Genomic DNA, 20,505 nt, shown 5'->3' on the forward strand with positions numbered 1-20,505 from the left:
TTCACGGAAACATGGCTCACTTGGGATACGTTGTCAGAGTCAGTACAGCCACCCGGTTTCTTCACGCAACTCGCCGACAGAAACAAACATCTCTCTGGTAAGAAGAAGGGCGGGGGTGTATGCCTCATGATTAACGACTGATGGTGTAATCACAACAACATACAGGATCTCAATTCCTTTTGTTCACCTGACCTAGAATTCCTTACAATCAAATGCCGACCGCATTATCTTCCAAGAGAATTCTCTTCGATTATAGTGACAGCCGTGTATATTCCCCCCCCCCCAAGCAGATACCTCGTCGGCCCTGAAAGAACTTCACTGGACTCTATGTAAACTGGAAACCATACATCCGGAGGCTGCATTTATTGTAGCTGGGGATTTTAACAAAGCTAACCTAAGATCAATACTCCCTAAATTCTATCAGCATATCGAATGCGCGACACAAGCTGGCAGAATTCTGGATCATTGCTCCTCGAACTTAATGCATACAAAGCCCTCCCGCGCTCTGCCTTCGGCAAATCTGACCATGAATCCATTTTGTTGCTCCCAGCCTATAGACAGAAACTAAAACAGGAAACGCCCGTGCTCAGGTCAATACAACGCTGTTCTGACCAATCGGATTCCACGCTTTAAGATTGCTTCATTCATGTGGACTTGAATATGTTCCAGATAGTCTCAGACAACATTGATGACTCGGTGAGGGAGTTTATTAGCAAGTGCATCGGAGATGTCGTACCCGCTGTGACTATTAAAACCTTCCCTAACCAGAAACCGTGAATTAATGGCAGCATTCGCGCAAAACTGAAAGGGCGAACCACTGCTTTTAATCATGGCAAGATGACCGGCAAGATGACCGGAAACATGACCGAATACAAACAGTGCAGCTATTCCCTCCGCAAGGCAATCAAACAAGCAATGTGTCAGTATAGAGACAAAGTAGAGTCGCAATTAAACGGCTCAAACACGAGACGTATGTGGCAGGGTCTACAGTCAATCACGGATTACAAAAAGAAAACCAGCCCCGTTGCGGACATCGACGTCTTGCTCCCAGACAAATTAAACTACTTCTTTGCTCGCTTTAAGAACAATACAGTGCCACTGGCAAGGCACGCTACGAAAGAATGTGGGCTCTCCTCCGCCAACGTGAGTATAACATTTAAACGTGTTAACCCTCGCAAGGCTGCCCAGACGGCATCCCTAGCCGCGTCCTCAGAGCATGCGCAGACCAGCTGGCTGGTGTGTTTACCGACATATTCAAAGAATCCCCATCCCAGTCTGTTGTCCCCACATGCTTCAAGATGGCCACCATTGTTCCTGTTCTCAAGAAAGCTAAGGTAACTGAACTACATGACTATCACCCCATTGCACTCACTTCTGTATCATGAAGTGCTTTGAGAGACTAGTTAAGGATCATATCACCTCCACCCTACCTGATACCCTAGACCAACTCCAATTTGCTTACCGCCCCAATAGGTCCACTGATGATGCAATTGCCATCACACTGCCCTATCCCATCTGGACAAGAGGAATACCTATGTAAGAATGCTGTTCATTGACTACAGCTCAGCATTTAACACCATAGTACCCTCCATAGTACGCTGGGTCTCAACCCCGCCCTGTGCAACTGGGTCCTGGACGGGCCACTCCCAGGTGGTGAAGGTAGGAAACAACTTCTCCACCCAGCTGATCCTCAACACTGGGACCCCACAAGGGTGCATTCTTAGCCCTCTCCTGTACTCCCTGTTCACCCATGACTGCGTGGCCATGCACGCTTCCAACTCAATCATCAAGTTTGCAGACAACACTACAGTGGCAGGCCTGATTAGCAACAATGATTACCAACAAAACAAAAGAGATGATCGTGGACTACAGGAAACAGCAGAGGGAGCATCCCCCCATCCACATCGATGGGACAGTAGTGGAGAAGGTGGAAAGTTTTAAGTTCCTCGGCGTACACATCACAGACAAACTGAAATGGTCCACCCACACAGACGGCGTGGTGAAGAAGGCGTAACAGCACCTCTTCAACCTCAGGAGGCTGAAGAAATTGGGCTTGTCATCTAAAACACTCACTAACTTTTACAGATGCACAATAGTGAGCATCCTGTCGGGCTGTATCACCACCTGGTACAGCAAATACATCGCCCTGAACCGCAAGGCTCTCCAGAGGGTGGTGCAGCCTGCACAATGCATCACCAGGGGCAAACTACTTGCCCTCCAGGACACCTACTTCACCCGATGTCACAGGAAGGCTTAAAAGCTCATCAAGAACAACAACCACTCGAGCCACTGCCTGTTCACCCCCCTATCATCCAGAAGGCGAGGTCAGTTCAGGTGCATCAAAGCTGGGACCGAGAGACCACAAAACAGCTTCTATCTCAAGGCCATCAGACTGTTAAACAGCCATCACTAACATAGAGAGGCTGCTGCCAAAATACAGACTCAAATCTCTCTCCACTTAAATAAATTGACTTAAAGGTATCACTAGTCACTTTAAATAACGCTACTTTAATAATGTTTACATATCCTACATTCCTCATCTCATATGTATATACTGTATTCTATACCATCTACTGCATCTTGCCTATGCCGCACGCCATCGCTCATCCATATATTTATATGTACATATTATTTTCATCCCTTTACATTTGTGTGTACAAGGTAGTTGTTGTGAATTTGTTAGATTACTTGTTAGATATTACTGCATAGTCGAAACTAGAAGCACAAGCATTTCGCTACACTCACATTTAACATCTGCTAACCATGTGTATGTGACCAATACAATTTGTTTTGAGGTGATTTGGAAAGCAACAAAAAGACACACAAAACATAACAGTATTAACAATGTGGTAAGCTGACCAGACCTATACATGCATGAAAACCAAAGTCCGAGACCATGACAACTCCCACTCTCTCTTCACCTGACTATGCCTCCAGGATACTTTTCTGCTGGATTCCACAAAAATGAAAGCTCTAAAAAGCCTCCTCATGCTTTCGCCCAGACTTCCACTTTCCGGCCCCAGGCTCCGAGAGGTGTTCCCAAGCCATGTCATTTTCACTTTGATCCCCATCTCCTCCATTGCCACCTGATAGACACGTGCGTATCCGTAATCAACGCTACATCCTCTTGAGGTAACTCAGCAATGTACATGCTTTCACATCAATGCCTTCAAAATGTTGTTTAGAGTACAATTACCCCAACATCTATCCTCTTTCATATGATGCATTAACCAATAAAGCAGCTAACCCAACCCAACTATGATGTTTAAAGTAGCTCCCAAACCCAACCCATCTGCATGTCTACAGTGGAATCAAGTCTCTCTCTCTCTCTCTTTAGCTCTGCTTCCTCTGTCATGGTGTCGTCAAGCTCCCCCATTATGCAGCTGGACCTCACTTTACATAAGAACTATGCACCCACCAAGGAGAGACATGACGATCTTTACCGCTGCAGGTGCAGTAAGGAGTACTGTGTGTGGACCACACCAACGCTGTCACAACCCCCCTGCCTGGTGTATCTTGACTTACACTCAATCTCCAGAATTCAGCCTGTGCCCTCAGTTATCTCCTGCTCCTCATGTGCTGCTTCCACCTGAGGATATACACACTGCAACACATGGGTCATTTCCTGACAACATAGACTCTCCTCTTATGGCAAGATCACCAAATTGTGACATTTGAATAACAGCCCCCCCTGTACTCCCATCGGTCTCCCAGTTACTAAGCCATGTGGCATGAGTCCTCAAACTGATATCCCAACAATGCTACTAATGTAACCCCTGTTACTACTAACATGGCCCATGACTATAGCCTCCTTCAATTACGGAAGAATATCCAACCTAACCAAACTCTGAGTCACAGGTTTCTTGAATAGTGTCTGAAATACCACAACTATCTCTTCTACTCTCACCATGATCTGGGTATGTGTAATGTTCAATTTAACTTCATAATAGTCCCTATATTGTGCACAGTTAATTGTCCTCCCTCTCCTATGAGCCATCTCTTGTAACAATATACCTAGTCTCTGGGAACGAAACCCCTCTACCACCACGACCTTAATTTATGAGCCCCTACAGATCTCCATTGCAGTCAAGTTCCATCCCACTTAACAGCCCTATGTAAACATTCTGTCTCAAACACCTCGCCTCCTGCTACAGATACATCTGCACATATATCATTCCATCTAACCCATAACACACTAGTCACTACTACTAATGCACTTCTACAGATATAAACATACTAAAACATTCTCAAATCAATTAGTCAATATACATCAGTCCCTCCTCTGGAACAATGAACACCCTTATGTTTCATGAAACCTAAAAACATATTGACTTGAAAAGGAAAGAGAGAAAAAATACATGTTTAATACCTTCACACCACCCTTGATGTGACTAAAACTGGGGATAGAATCGTCCATCCGTTACGTTCTCTGCCCATGTTATGCTGGTCCCATACCCTCTCCTTAATTTTCATCCTTGGGCGTTATCGCAAAACACAGACTAGGAGCCTTGTATGCAATTCATTGTACCGTATCATCCAGCCATCTCTACGTATCCATGCGATTTAACATTACAATTCTGATGACATGGTAAAACAAAAGAAAACAACAAAAAAAACGTAATGATTGACCCAAGCTATCATCCAGTGAGTTCTCGAACAGCCTCACTGTCGGAGGATACTTAGAGACATGGTTTCTGGAGCCTCCCTAGGACTAATAAATTTGAGCAGCGCCCCCACCCCTCACCGTTCGAAAGCAACTATCTCTCGCTGTATCCGAATCATAACTAAAACATTTGATGTATTATCCAACCCAAATTCAGAATGACAGTCCTTAGTACTTACTTTGATTCTATGACTCAAATTCAAGCTTCTCAATTTAGCACACATCATCCCGGTTAGAATGTACATTTATAAATGGAACCTTTTAGTGCCGGTAATAACTCTTCTCATTACAGACCCCCTTTGTCCCTGGTTTCCTGTTGCAAGTGGCCTGGTAATGAAAGATCAGTATCTCAAATCATACTTCGTCTAAATTGTTTGCACTGTGTAGACCACCCCCCCCCACCCCCTTTCTCCCGGCACTTATCATTCTAGCTTGTCTTTTTCAGATAGCCTTTACAGTTCATCTTCCCAACAGCACATGTAACTCTTGCCTGTCCCATTTAATACCCTTGATAATGTCCCGATTTCAATATCCAAATAGATACAGTTGAAGTCAGAAGTTTACATACACTTAGGTTGGAGTCATTAAAACTCGTTTTTCAACCACTCCACAAACTTCATGTTAACACACTATAGTTTTGGCAAGTCGGTTAGGACATCTACTTTGTGCATGACAAGTAATTTTTCCAACAATTGTTTACAGACAGATTATTTCACTTATAATTCACTGTATCACAATTCCAGTGGGTCAGACGTTTACATACATTAAGTTGACTGTGCCTTTAAACAGCTTGGAAAATTCCAGAATATGATGTCATGGCTTTAGAAGCTTCTGATAGGCTAATTGACATAATTTGAGTAAATTGGAGGTGTACCTGTGGATGTATTTCAAGGCCTACCTTCAAACTCAGTGCCTCTTTGCTTGACATCATGGGAAAATGTAAAAAATCAGCCAAGACCTCAGGTCATTGTAGACCTCCACAAGTCTGGTTCATCCTTAGGAGCAATTTCCAAGAGGAAATGGGCCAAAATTCACCCAACTTATTATGGGAAGCTTGTGGAAGGCTACCCGAAACGTTTGCCCCAAGTTAAACAATTTAAAGGCAATGCTACCAAATACTAATTGAGTGTATGTAAACTTCTGACCCACTGGGAATGTGATGAAAGAAATAAAAGCTGAAATAAATAATTCTCTCCACTATTATTCGGACATTTCACATTCTTAAAATAAAGTGGTGATCCTAACTGACCTAAAACAGGGAATTTTTACTCGGATTAAATGTCAGGAATTGTGAAAAAAACTGAGTTTAAATATATTTGGCTAAGGTGTATGTAAACTTCCGACTTCAACTGTACATCCGTTTCTCCCATGTACACAAGTCTATCACCTGACCCTTTATCTCTCTCCACACTCACTCAACATGCGCGGACTCAGGACTCTGGTGCACTCCTGCCGCCTTTACCCAGGTGAATGGCTCGGACTCAGATAGAAGTGTTAAAAGTCACTGTCGCATTGAGCGCCTTTGTCGCTCTTTCTTCAGTCGGTTACGGAGGGTTTTGAGGTTCCCACACACTGTTTGTGGTCAAATTATTCCTACCATGCATTAAGACACGATCTAATATACCCTTCCATGATAACCTCAAAAAAGGACAAAAAAAGGACCCCCGCAGTTACCGTTTTGATCACAGGGTTCAAACCTGCCATCAAAGCAGAAGTGCAAATTCTATCAATGCACTCTTCCTGTGGCTGAGTACTAATACTAATTCCAGTTTTATCAGTTTGTATTTTTTGTTGAAAGAATGCTGACATCAAAATGCTGGTATATTGAGCTTTTGATTATTCTGGTTTATGTCATTGTGCCAAGTCATAATTGCCTCCCTGAATTCTTTATTTGATTTGAATTCTCTGTCAGCAGGGAAATGTTGCCCAATTTTATCCAGTTTGCCAAATTTTTCCCATATTTGAGCCGAATTGGTAGAATGCTTGTGCGCTTCTTTCAGAGCCTCCATTGCTTTATTAAAATCCTCTAGCTCCTTATTACAGGGAGAATCGGGGCCGTTTGTCGCCATATCAATAGTTATTATTTCCTAACCTCTCCCGAAGGTGTTCAGGGTATTTTAGATTTCTTCACTCCCGTCTATAATACACACCTTCTATTAACTATTTTCCAAGGTAGAGCTACCCACTTCCCCGGATAATAGTTATGGTATTCATACCTATTAATTGGTTACGGCCCTTAATACCTTGTATTAGAACCTGTACTATAGCATCTGCAAATGTATTACTGGAGAATATGAATGACTTAATGTCTTATTCCAGTATTGCGCCTCAAATGTCACTGTTGTTGATAACCCACATAACCAAAATTATTCACACTTCTCTTCCTAATTCCACATAATCTTTCATGGTTCACCACCCCAACAGGGCATAAAACCAACCTCTCTTTACTGCTATATAACCCATTTTGAGGACACAAACCTCTTCTAGCTGAAAAACAGAGGCCTCAAACCTTTTAATAGCGGACTCAAACCCTTATAATAGAGTTTGTTCAAACCTTCATACACACCCCCACACACGCTGCGCTCTCACGGCCACTGCGACTGAGACTTTCACCCTCTTGTTACAGGTTTAGCAGTGAACAAACCCCACCCGGGTCTTACCTGCAGCGCCAACTGTTCTAATTCTAATTCTCAGAGGTTCTAATTCTCCGAGTAAATAACTCAAAGGACACTATGAAAGCTTAACTAGGTTAATTCTTCCCAGAGGATCAATACAGCTGCATTAGACAAAACATTTTTCCACCACCACAAGCATATTTACTTCAGTTTAGGCACTCCTCCTTCTCTCCAATCCTTACATTGGGGCGGCAGGGTAGCCTAGTGGTTAGAGCGTTGGGCTAGTAACCGAAAGGTTGCAAGTTTGAATCCCCGAGCTGACAAGGTACAAATCTGTCATTCTACCCTAGGGCATCATTTAAAATAAGAATTTGTTCTTAACTGACTTGCCTAGTTAAATAAAGGTTAAAAAAATAAACATCTATTATGGTTCGACAGGAAGATGAAGTAATAGGGTAATAAACCATAATTTCGCCCTTAAGGGGATCTGACCTGACCTCAACCCCTCATTTGCCTAATCCACAGATGTCCAGCCATATCCAATATAGCAATCCTGTAACTTCCTCCTGTCCACCCAACACATTCCATAGCCAACTGAGTCCTACAGATAACCATTAACCAGTCTCTAGGACAGCAACGTTTCAAGTTTAACACAGAATCCAACAGTGCTTATGGTCGTTGTCCTCTTGGAAGGTGAACCTTCGCCCCAGTCTGAGGTCCTGAGCACTCTGTAGCAGGCTTTCATCAAGGATCTCTCTGTACTTTGCACCATTCATCTTTCCCTCGTTCCTGACTAGTCTCTCAGTCCCTGCAGCTGAAAAACATCCCCACAGCATGATGCTGCCACCACCATGCTTCACCATAGGGATGGTGCCAGGTTTTCTCCAGACGTGACGCTTGACATTCAGGCCAAAGAGTTTAATCTTGGTTTCATCAGAGCAGAGAATCTTGTTTCTCATGGTCTGAGAGACCTTTAGGTGGCTTTTGGCAAACTCCAAGCCGGCTGTCATGTGCCTTTTACTGAGGAATGGCTTCCGTCTGGCCACTTTACCATAAAGGCCTGAATGGTGGAGTGCTGCAGAGATGGTTGTCCTTCTGGAAGGTTTTCCCATCTCCACAGAGGAACTCTGGAGCTCTGTCAGAATGACCATCGGGTTCTTGGTCACCTCCCTGACCAAGGCCCTTCTCCCCTGACTGCTGTTTGGCTGGGCGACCAGGTCTAGGAAGAGGTTTCAAACTTGGTTGTTCCAAACTTCTTCCATTTAAGAATAATGGAGGCCACCGTGTTCTTGGGGACCTTCAACGCTGCAGAAATTTTTTTGTACCCTTCCCCGAATCTGTGCCTCGAAGCAATCCTGTCTCGGAGCTCTATGGACAATTCCTTCAACTTCATTGCTTGGTTTTTACTCTGACATGTACTGTCAATTGTGGGACCTTATATAGACAGGTGTGTGCCTTTCCAAATCATGTCAAATCAGGTGGACTGAAATCAAGTTGTAGAAACATCTCAATGATGATCAATGGAAACAGGATGCACCTGAGCTTAATTTCAAGTCTCATAGCAAAGGGTTGGAATACTTATTTAAATAAGGTTTTTCAGTTTTGTATTTTTAATATGTTTGCAAACATTTCAGAAACGCTATTTTCACTTTGTCGTTATGGGTTATTGTGTGTGAGGACCTTTTTTATATACATTTTAGAATAAGGCTGTGACGTAACAAAATGTGGAAAAGGGGAAGGGGTCTGAACACTTTCCGAATGCACTGTAAGTCCAGACACCAACTAGACAGATATAGAACCCCCATGTGGACGTAAGGCAGGAGATGCTCTGATTAATGTGAGGCAGCATGCTTTACAAGATTACAGGAGTTGTGTTTCAGGTCATCTACTGGCTGTCCCCGTCTTTATCAGCACCCAGAGTACAGCGAGGGAGGGAGGGAGGGATGGGCAGAGAGAAAGAGAGAGCGAGCGAGAGGTGACAGCATCCTTCATCCAACATAGCGTGAGAGGAAATGCAGAGATGCATCTAAAAACAGATCAAGACATAGGCTTAGCTGAGCGAACGCTGTCTGGACAACTGTCAGGAATGCATGGGAACACTACAATAACTACAAGGGGTTATGCCTCAACGGGAACCTCCTGCTCTCCAGTCTGTCTCAAACAGTTGCCAATGCACTGACAGAAAGGGTAGTTTTAAGCATCACCACTATGTTGTTTTGACAAACAACCCATACTGCTGTCCATCTTCTGTCTGTGAATGATTAGCCACATCGTCTTGACAGACCACACAAAGGTAAAACCTATTGAATATGAAAAACTTGTGATGAATGTATGTGACAGGCTACTGTACACAAAAGCAATGGTTCCATCATCCATTGAAATCAGATGCTTTGTAACATTCAGTAGTTCCACCACTCATTGCAGGACTGATTCAGGGGCATATGATGGTGGTGGCGAGGGTGAGATAAAGAGCTATCATTCTGCACAGCATTGTATCTCATTGGTCTTTACAGTGAGAGGGAGCAACAACAGTTCACCCAGAGGCCGGAAAACCTCCTTCAAAATGCCCTGCCACCTGCACCAATGAAAATAAATTATGCATGACCTCAGTGTAGATGTTACTGTCCTCAACATGTCACCTGATATGTCAGATACATCTGATGAGGGTATTTTCCACAGTAAGGGTATCATCACAGTAAGCTGATCATTACCACAGGACTTTTAGTAACTGTAAGACTCCTACAAACAACATTTCCAATTGATGATTCTCCTTTTCAATAGAGTTTTCCCCATACATCTGAAGTCAGATTGAGTTTCAGGGTGCATGTTCAACAATGCATGTAAAATGCATATTACATAGTTACAGTCTTTGTTGATTTAGTGTTTCAACTAACATTGTATTATGTTCTTGTCTATTTACTGCTCACATGTCTTCCCTTTAAGGCATTCTGCCTCAGATGTACAGCGGCTACATTATTATGTTCCCAAAACACAAAAAACTGTCCAGTTGTGCAGATGATTCTACAATGGCAGGTAGCCTAGTGGTTAGAGTGTTGGGCCAGTAACCAAAAAGTTGGTGGATTGAGTCCCTGAGCTGCCATGGTCAAAATCTGTTGTTCTGAATAAGGCAGTTAACCCACTGTTCCAAGGCCCTGTTATAAAATGAATTTATTCTTAACTGACTTGCCTAGTTAAATATATTTTTAAAAATGTGTCTTTTAGGCTGCAAAAACATTCACTTGATGTTACAAGAATGTTCCCAGAACACATTTAGTCTCTTTAAAAGGTTCCCAGAATGTTTATTTAGGTTGTGGAAACATTGTGGGGATATGACAAGACATTCCTAAAACACTAAAACTGTCCAGTTGTGCTGACATTAAGATAATGTTTGTATCAGGGTGGGGCAGATCGTTAAAGGCCCACCTCAAGTTCCACATCAAAGACTGAAGCAATCCGCTAATACATATTCAGGAATTGGGGTGGGAACATTGTGGTGATTTCCACGTGTAGCAGAGAAATAACAACAAATAGGGCACAGACTGACAGCTGTCAGTGTAACTAGCTAGCATGCTAACCTTAGCCAGCTAATGAAAGCTATGAGAGCATCATTTCAGTTAAGACAGGCATACTGTAAATCAGGTGAATATCATTATCTCAGAAAAAGACTACCAGTTCTACATAGAACCAATATTTCCCAGCATGCTCTATTGCATGGAGATTTTCAGAATGGTTTGTTTTACTGTAATATATGTGTTTTTGTATGAACATTGATTGGTTAATACATTTTATGCTACACAAAGATAAATAACATACAGTTTCCTAAACCAATCCTAAACCAATACAATCTGTTGGATTTATTGCACCCGTTACTGAGATGGTTGTTCCAATTTAGATGATTGAGGTAGTCGCAATAATCAATTGTTCCTATCCTGGCAGTCATTCTGAATGCAGGTTGCGGATGATTAACAATTCCACTTATTGGATATCCTAACTCTGGCTGGATTCCAATAGGAATTACACATCACTTTGCAAGCCAGCATAATGTAACTTGCAGGCCAAACCAGGAGATTCCTAACACCACTGTGTTAGGGTATAACTAGGCCCTCAAAGAAAGGCCTTATAAAATCTAATGTATTGACATAAATAATACAAAATATAAGGCTAATGAGGCTGGTGCAACCTTTCATAGAGGGTTCTAGGAAGAACCCTCCAAAGACAAAAGGGTTCTGGGTAGAACAGTTCATAGACAGTTCTAGGAAGAACATTTAGATTATAAAATGGTTCTTGGTAGAACCCTTCATAGAGGGTTCTAGGTAGAACCATATATGGGTAAGTTCGTTTTGCATGCCCTGGTGTCCCGGGTGGATGGAGATTTCTCTTTAGGGATCAATGGAATGGTCAAACATGAGCAAACCCTGCACACCCGGCCATGCAACACAAATTTGCCTAAAACGTTAGTGGTCAAGACCATTCATCTTGGGGCGATGGGGGGAGCCGGGTTCTATAATGCAATCATATCACGCAATTTTACTATTTATAAAATTATCTTTTTTATGCAGACTAGCTAAAAAATAAGTAAACCTTTACAAATTATCCAAAGAATTGTGATAATTTGCTGGTAAAAAAAGTGTGCACCCCGTATTTTAATTTGCTCCATGGCAAGGTGTCCAAGTGTAGGGTCATCATTAGTTAACACAGCCACAAAGTCATAAACTGTTGATTTCTAAATTTTCTCTTCTTAAAATCACACTGCTAACCTTAGCCTAACCTTAAATTAAGGGACAAATCGAAATTGACAGAATGGTTACCTGGGTTCAGTGAATTGTTTGCAGCAAATATTTCAAAATAACAGGCAGGAAGGAGTGAGTACACCATCGTTTAATTTTATTTTTGTATTGGGTGTATCTACCGACTGCATGTATAGGTCCAGAAAGACACATCCTTTGTTTGTTATTTTTGTTTTACTCTGTCTGCAAACACGCTAGATGATTCAGAATCCATTGAAGAGCTTGCTGGTAGGAAGCGGAACATGGCAGAAGCAGAAGTGTCGTTTGAGGCTGAAAGCATGTCGAGTACAGTTAGCGAGAAAAATGTGTGGACAACAGTGAAGTCCAAGAATGGAACAAAAAGAGCTAAAATTGTTGTGGAAAATTGATGTGGAAAATGAGTCTGATGACTCAAAATGAGCCTGATGAACAATCTGGACTTAAATGCCGATGTACTCTTATAATATCCACCTGACTAGCCACCCCTCAGAGCCTAGTTTCTCTCTAGGTTTCTTCCTAGGTGCCTGCTATTCTAGGGAGTTTTTCCTAACCACCGTGCTTCTACATCTGCATTGCTTGCTGTTTGGGGTTTTAGGCTGTGTTTCTGTATAGCACTTTGTGACATCTGCTGATGTAAAAAAGGGTTTTATAAATAGATTTGCTTGTTGGACTACGTTTTTTTGGATAATGATGTTTATTTGGGAAACCCTTTTGAAGTCACGACGAAGAAGGCATTGGGAAAAGTGGATGCAGTCAAAGTAACCAGGAGTGGTATGGTGTTGATATCGTGTGTATCTAAAGAGCAAAAAGAGTGTGCATTGTGGCTCGCAGAATTATCGACGCATGAAGTGAACAGCTTTGATAATCAATATCTAAGGTAGGGTTACAAAGGGTCGGAAACTTTCTGGTAAATTTCCGGAAGATTTCCATTGGAGGTTAAGCCTGGGAATTTGGGGAATTTTGCTTAAATTCATCAAAAAAGTTAGCTTATAAGAGTGAACCTTTTTTGTGGGATACACTTAAGGCAATTCTAGGTCTTGTGGCATATTTTGGTTAAACTATCCTCAATTCAATGTAATTGCAACCCTCTGCATGCACAGTGCATTCTTCCATCACATGTGCAGTGCACTCTTCCATCACATGTACAGCTGATTCTCAAGATCTTGCACACTAATGAGATGCTTTTGAGCCCACACTACTACACTGTCTGAGCCAAGGACTACATTCTTTCTGGTAAGCTTTGATTACAATACTGGGTGGGGTGAATATATTTTATATGACATACATCATTCTTTGTTAACTAGTAAATAGTAGCCTACAGCAAAGTGTGTTTAAATAATTTCCAACTTGTTAACAATTTCTGCCAGTTAGTTATTGCTACCATGTGGGTTTTAGCTTGCTTGAGCCTGCTAACAGTATTTTTTTTTTCGACTCATTTATTTCTAATCTTTTCAGGAAAATGCCACGGGCACTATCTGATGTGTGGAGACATTTCACTGCCGCTAATGTAGAAGGAAAAGCTGTGTACATTTGCAAATACTGTGCCAAATCATATGTGAAGAATGCAACAACGATGCAGAATCATGTGGCCAAGTGCATAAAGTTCCCTCAGCCCTCACAACAAGCAACCTCTGACAAAAGTATATCTACTTATATTAGATTTAGATTAAATGTATAAATCCAGTCAGAAATGCATAATTTAGACTTACTGTAGAAAATGTAACATTGTGTAAAAATTATATGTTCCCCCTGTCTTATTTTTCATGATCTGCAAAGTGATCCTAGATCAGCACTCATAGTCTTGGATACCTTGTACATTGAACAAAAATATAAATGCAACATGCAAGAATTCCAAAGGTTTTAATGAGTTACAGTTCATATAAGGAAATCAGTCAATTTAAATACATTCATTAGGTTCTAATCTATGGATTTCACACAACTGGGAATGCATATATGAATATGTTGGTCATAGATACAGTACCTTATAAAATAGGACTAGGACATTTTCGAGCTTCCAGTAATTGTTTACAGATCCTTGTGACATGGGGCCATGCATTATCATGCTTCTGAAACATGGGGTGATGGTGGCGGATGAATGGTACAAAAATGGGCCTCATTATGTTATGGCTGTCGTTAGAAGGAGTGGACCAAAGCGCAGCGTGGTACGTGTTCATGATAATTTATTAAACAATGAAACACTAGAACAAAAGAAACAAACGAAAAGCCAACAGTTCCGTCAGGTAACGAATACAAAACAGAAAACAACTACCCACAAAACACAGGTGGGAAAAGGCTGCCTAAGTATGATTCCTAATCAGAGGCAACGAGAGACAGCTGCCTCTGATTAGGAACCATACTCGGCCCAACACAAAGAAATACAAAACATAGAATGCCCACCCCACACCCTGACCTAACAAAATAGAGAAATAAACCGTCTCTCTCAGGTCAGGGCGTGACACATGATGTCTTCACGGTATCTCTGTGCATTCAAATTGTCATTGATAAAATGCAATTGTGTTTGTTGTTCGTAGCTTATGCTTGCCCATACCATAACCCAACCGCAACCATGGGGCACTCTGTTCACAATGTTGACATCAGAAAACCAGTCACCCACACGATACCATACAAGCTATCTGCCATCTGCCCGGTACAGTTGAAACAGGATTTATCCGTGAAGAGCACACTTCTCCAGCATGCCAGTGGCCATCGAAGGTGAGCATTTACCCACTGAAGTCAGTTACGATCCCGAACTGCAGTCAGGTCAAGACCCTGGTGAGGACGACGAGCACGCAGATGAGCTTCGCTGAGACGCTGCAGCCCGGCTGGTGTTCAACCTTCAAAATTTCTCCCATGTCACCCTGCTCCTCCGCACACTCCACTGGCTTCTAGTCAAAGCTCGCACACACTAAAAAACCATGGTACTTGCCTACGGAGCAGCAAGAGGAACTGCCCCTCCCTACCTTCAGAATATGCTAAAATCCTACACCCCAAACTGAGCACTTCGTTCTGCCACATCTGGTCTCTTGGCCCTCCCACACCTCACAGAGAGGGCAGCCTCTCCGCGACGTCGTTTATTTAACTCTCATCTCTATCCAATGATTCAGTGATAAAGGATGAATCATGCACAGTAGTGATCATTTTGATTAAACTTCCATTAAAATAGAATGTGCTTGACATTTGTAATGACCCAGTATGAAAATGTGTTTCGAGAGACATAAGGAAGTGGATGGCTGCAAACTTTCTACTTTTAAACTCGGACAAAACAGAGATGCTTGTTCTAGGTCCCAAGAAACAAAGAGATCGTCTGTTGAATCTGACAATTAATCTGGATGGTTGTACAGTCGTCTCAAATAAAACTGTGAAGGACCTCGGCGTTACTCTGGACCATGATCTCTCTTTTGAAGAACATATCAAGACTGTTTCAAGGACAGCTTTTTTCCATCTACGTAACATTGCAAAAAGCAGAAACTTTCTGTCCACAAATGATGCAGAAATTAATCCATGCTTTTGTTACTTCTAGGTTGGACTACTGCAATGCTCTACTTTCCGGCTACCCAGATAAAGCACTAAATAAACTTCAGTTAGTGCTAAATACGGCTGCTAGATTCCTGACTAGAACCAAAACATTTGATCATACTACACCAGTGCTAGCCTCCCTACACTGGCTTCCTGTTAAGGCAGGGGCTGATTTCAAGGTTTTACTGCTAACCTACAAAGCATTACATGGGCTTGCTCCTACCTATCTTTCTGATTTGGTCCTGCCGTACATACCTACACGTACGCTACTGTCACAAGACGCAGGCCTCCTTTGTGGGCTATACTCGGCCTTGTCTCAGGATGGTAAGTTGGTGGATGAAGATATCCCTCTAGTGGTGTGGGGGCTGTGCTTTGGCAAAGTGGGTGGGGTTATATCCTGCCTGTTTGGCCCTGTCCGGGGGTATCATCGGATGGGGCCACAGTGTCTCCTGACCCCTGTTGTCTCAGCCTCCAGTATTTTTGCTGCAGTAGTTTATGTGTCGGGGGTCTAGGGTCAGTCTGTTACATCTGGAGTATTTATCTTGTCTTATCCGGTGTCCTGTGTGAATTTAAATATGTTCTCTCTAATTCTCTCTCTCTTTCTCTCTCTCTCTTCTTTCTTTCTTTCTTTCTTTCTTTCTTTCTTTCTTTCTTTCTTTCTTTCTTTCTTTCTTTCTTTCTTTCTTTCTTTCTTTCTTTCTTTCTTTCTTTCTTTCTTTCTTTCTTTCTTTCTTTCTTTCTTTCTCTCTCTCTCTCTTGGAGGAGGACCTGAGCCCTAGGACCATGCCTCAGGACTACCTGGCATGATGACTCCTTGCTGTCCCCAGTCCACCCGGCCGTGCTGCTGCTCCAGTTTGAACTGTTCTGCCTGCGGTTATGGAACCCTGACCTGTTCACCGGACGTGCTACCTGTCCCAGACCTGCTGTTTTCAACTCTCTAGAGATTGAGAGTATCTCTAAGATCGGCTATGAAAAAGCCAACTGACACTTACTCTTGAGTTGCTGACTTGTTGCACCCTCGACAACTACTATGATTATTATTATTTGACCATGCTGGTCATTTATGAACATCTTGGCCATGTTCTGTTATAATCTCCACCCGGCACAGCCAGAAGAGGACTGGCCACCCCTCATAGCCTGGTTCCTCTCTAGGTTTCTTTCTAGGTTTTGGCCTTTCTAGGGAGTTTTTCCTAGCCACCGTGCTTCTACACCTGCATTGCTTGCTGTTTGGAGTTTTAGGCTGGGTTTCTGTACAGCACTTTGAGATATCAGCTGATGTAAGAAGGGCTATATAAATACATTTGATTTGTTTCCATAGCGTTGTGGATGGTAGGATATCAGTGACCTTTCACCAGGCAGAGGCAAAGGGTCTATCTCAATTTTTATTTTCTTGATTCCTTGTGCCCTCTCTCCTCGCCTCCTTCTGAAAACGCATTGGAGGAGAACATCCGAGGTCCTCTCTCTCAGATCTTCTCCACCAATATTTTTTGAGAGGGCGAAGAGAGAGGACACAAGGAATCAAGGAAATAAAAATTGAGATAGATGCTTTGCCTCTGCCGGGTGAAAGGTCACTGATATCCTACCATCCACAACGCTATGGAAACACATGTTCATACTGGGTCATTACAAATGAAAGATTAATTGAGATGAATCCACAGGAAGGTCATCATCTTCACTGGGAGTCACTGAGGGTGCCCTGACCTTTAACCCATGAGCTGTCCAATGAGAGGATCATCTGAGTCACGTCACCTATGACTCTCCATGGCTGTCTCTAGCTAGCTGCGGAGGGCCGGATAATGGGCCAGTAGCCTGCCAGCAGACAATATGAGTATGGTTTTTTTCTGGATGGAGGAAGCAACTCATATAGTATCTGAGATGGAGCTGACGATAATCTGTGGGTTTATTGTGATCATGCTGAGAATCCATGAAGTGGCATATACAATACAGTAGGACACTGATGATTAGAAAGTACAACTGAATGTTAATGAGATGGAAAGGTGTGGTCAGAGAGTGAAATAAAACCTTGAATAAGGCCGTCAAATTAGCGCCATCATCATCTCAACCGGAAGTAAAACGCTTTACTTAAATGGGAGAGGAAACAATTATGGGGTGCTGAATCATAATGATGCATCAGAAACCAAATTATAAAAACTGAAAAACAGATCAGATGATAACACATGCACATTAAAATCTTTTGCTTACTTTGGATAAATGGCAGTCATCTTGGCAGCTGCATAGCCAGGCTTGCAGACTCCCTCGCTGAGATTGCCATACTTGTACATCAGCTCCAAAGGCCTGTGGAACAAAGAGGAAAGTCAGAGACAGAGGAGGTCACACAAGGAGAAGAAAGGGAAGAGGATACCTAGTAAAAACTGAATGCATACAACTGAAATGTGTCTTCCCCATTTAAAACAACACCTCTGAATCAGAGAGGTGCAGGGGGCTGCCTTAATCAACGTTATCAGCGCATGGGGAGCAGTTGTTGGGGGTTAACTGTCTTGCTCAAGGGCAGAACGGCAGATTTTTGCACCTTGCCAGCTCTGGGATTTGAACCAATAACTTTTCAGTTACTGGCCCAACGCTCTTAACTGCTAAGCTAGAGGAAAGGCCATTTACTTCATGCTCATATTCTTATCTTTTATTATTTCTTATTGTTGTTGCATTGTCAATTAAGAACATGCAAGTAAGCATTTCGTTGGACAGTGTATACCCCCCCATACTCAATTGGCGGACTGTGGTCCGGATATGAACCCAGAACGGGGTCAATATGGACTGTGGGTCCCGACTACAATTGTTTATTACATTTTTTATTTGGGGAACTTGGTCGGGCTTCAACCCCTGGTGTCATATAAACACAAATTAGACATGGAAAAATGTGTAGAATTGCAGGAATTTCGCATTAAAATGACAAAATGTTCTCTCCACTAACAAGAGGGGTGTGAACAGTTTGGGGTCGCATGGTTTGCGAGGTGGAGGTTTGTTACTACGCCGATAAATGACAATATCCATCTGGACCTTTGCAATCCAGGAAATTTGTGTGACAGGACCTTCTTTTATTTATTTAACCTTGATTTAACTAGGCAAGTCAGTTATCTACAATGACGGCCTACCCCAGCCAAACCCTAACCCAGACGATGCTGGGCCAATTGTGCGTCGCTCTATGGGACTCCCAAACCCGGACGGTTGTGATACAGCCTGGAATTGAACCAGGGTCTGTAGTGACACCTCTAGCACTGAGATGCAGTGCCTTAAAACTTGAAAACACTGAGAATCTAAAAGCCTAAAAAGCTGCATAAGCCTTAAAAAAGAACCAGGAGTACACTGTATAAGCGTAACTGTTAAGAACAAACAACCAGATCATTGAACCTTTGAATCCCTAATAAGATTGCAAAGAATACATTTTGATGAAAATTTGATGGCTCTACTGTAAAGATCCTCAAATTATACTGTAAACATAGATTTTCATTTCTTTAATAATGCATAAGAGCATTATACCCTCCTAAAAATGTTAAGCCTCACATACCCGAAAACCGTTCTGACTGGAGCAGCTGTAGTGTAGCAGCTATAGTAAGGGGCTAACTGGTAAAAACTCAGAAAATCTTTTCACCGAAAAGGGAGGGCAGCCTCTCCGCGATGTCGTTTATTTAACTCTCACCTCTCTCTATCCAATGATTCAGTGATAAAGGATGAATCACGCACAGTAGTGATCATTTTGATTAAACTTCCATTAAAGATGAATTGTTGACATTTTATTTGCATATCAAATTAAAATAGTAAAAACATACATTTTTTACGTAATTTTCAAAACCTTCAAATTGAATTGAGAAAATCTCTATTTTCCTCAGAAAAATGTGTATTATATGAATCTGAAACTTGATTGGGTCATTGTCCTGTTACATCACCCAACTTCTGTTGAGCTTCCATTGGCGGATAGGTAGCCTAACATTCTCCTTAAAAATGTCTTGATAAACTTGGGAATTCATTTTTCCGTAGATGATAGCAAGCTGTCCAGGCCCTGAGGCAGCAAAGCAACCCCAAACCATGATGCTCCCTCCACCATACTATACAGTTGGGATGAGGTTTTGATGTTGGTGTGCTGTGCCTTTTTTTTCTCCACACATAGTGTTGTGTGTTCCTTCCAAAAAACTCAACTGTAGTTTCATCTGTCCACAGAATATTTTGCCAGTAGCGCTGTGGAACAGGTGCACTTTTGCAAACTTCAGACGTGCAGCAATGTTTTTTTGGACAGCAGTGGCTTCTTCCGTGGTGTCCTCCCATGAACACCATTCTGGTTTAGTGTTTACGTATTGTAGACTCATCACCAGAGATGTTAGCATGTTCCAGAGATTTCTGTAAGTCTTTAGCTGACACTCTAGGATTCTTCTTAACCTCATTGAGCATTCTGAGCTGTGCTCTTGCAGTCATCTTTGCAGGATGGCCACACCTAGGGAGAGTAGCAACAGTGCTGAACTTTCTCAATTTATAGACAATTTGTCTTACCGTGGACTGATGAACATCAAGGATTTTAGGGATAATTTTGTAACACTTTCCAGCTTTATGCAAGTCAAAAATTCTTAATTGTAGGTCTTCTGAGATCTCTTCTGTTTTGAGGCATGGATCACATCAGGCAATGCTTCTTGTGAATAGCAAACTCACATTTTGTGAGTGTTTTTTATAGGGCAAGGCAGCTCTAACAAACATCTCCAATCTCGTCTCCTTGATTGGACTCCAGTTTAGCTGACTCCTGACTCAAATTAGCTTTCGGAGAAGTTATTAGCCTAGGGATTCACATACTTTTCCCAACCTACACTGTGAATGTTTAAATTATGTATTCAATATAGAAAATATAGAAAATATTTGTTTAAGCACACTGTGATTTGTTTAAGCACACTATGTTTGTCTATTGTTGTGACTTAGATGAAGATCAGATGACCAATTTATGCAG

At 42.2% G+C, this 20,505-nt stretch overlaps 1 protein-coding gene across 9 annotated transcripts in view; it reads right to left on the reverse strand.

Annotated features, from left to right (window-relative positions):
- The window catches only part of LOC106584184 (CMP-N-acetylneuraminate-beta-1,4-galactoside alpha-2,3-sialyltransferase), a 100,324-nt gene that overhangs the window by 48,575 nt on the left and 31,244 nt on the right, over positions 1-20,505 (reverse strand). For all 9 annotated transcript variants that reach the window (XM_014169171.3, XM_014169168.3, XM_045705914.2 and 6 more), the window contains one exon: positions 17,763-17,855. In XM_014169171.3, coding sequence (XP_014024646.1) covers positions 17,763-17,855 — 93 coding nt within the window. The remainder of the gene's footprint in view (positions 1-17,762; positions 17,856-20,505) is intronic.

Source organism: Salmo salar, chromosome 23 (genome assembly GCF_965601325.2).
Source record: "Salmo salar chromosome 23, fSalSal1, whole genome shotgun sequence".
Lineage (NCBI taxonomy): Eukaryota > Metazoa > Chordata > Actinopteri > Salmoniformes > Salmonidae > Salmo > Salmo salar.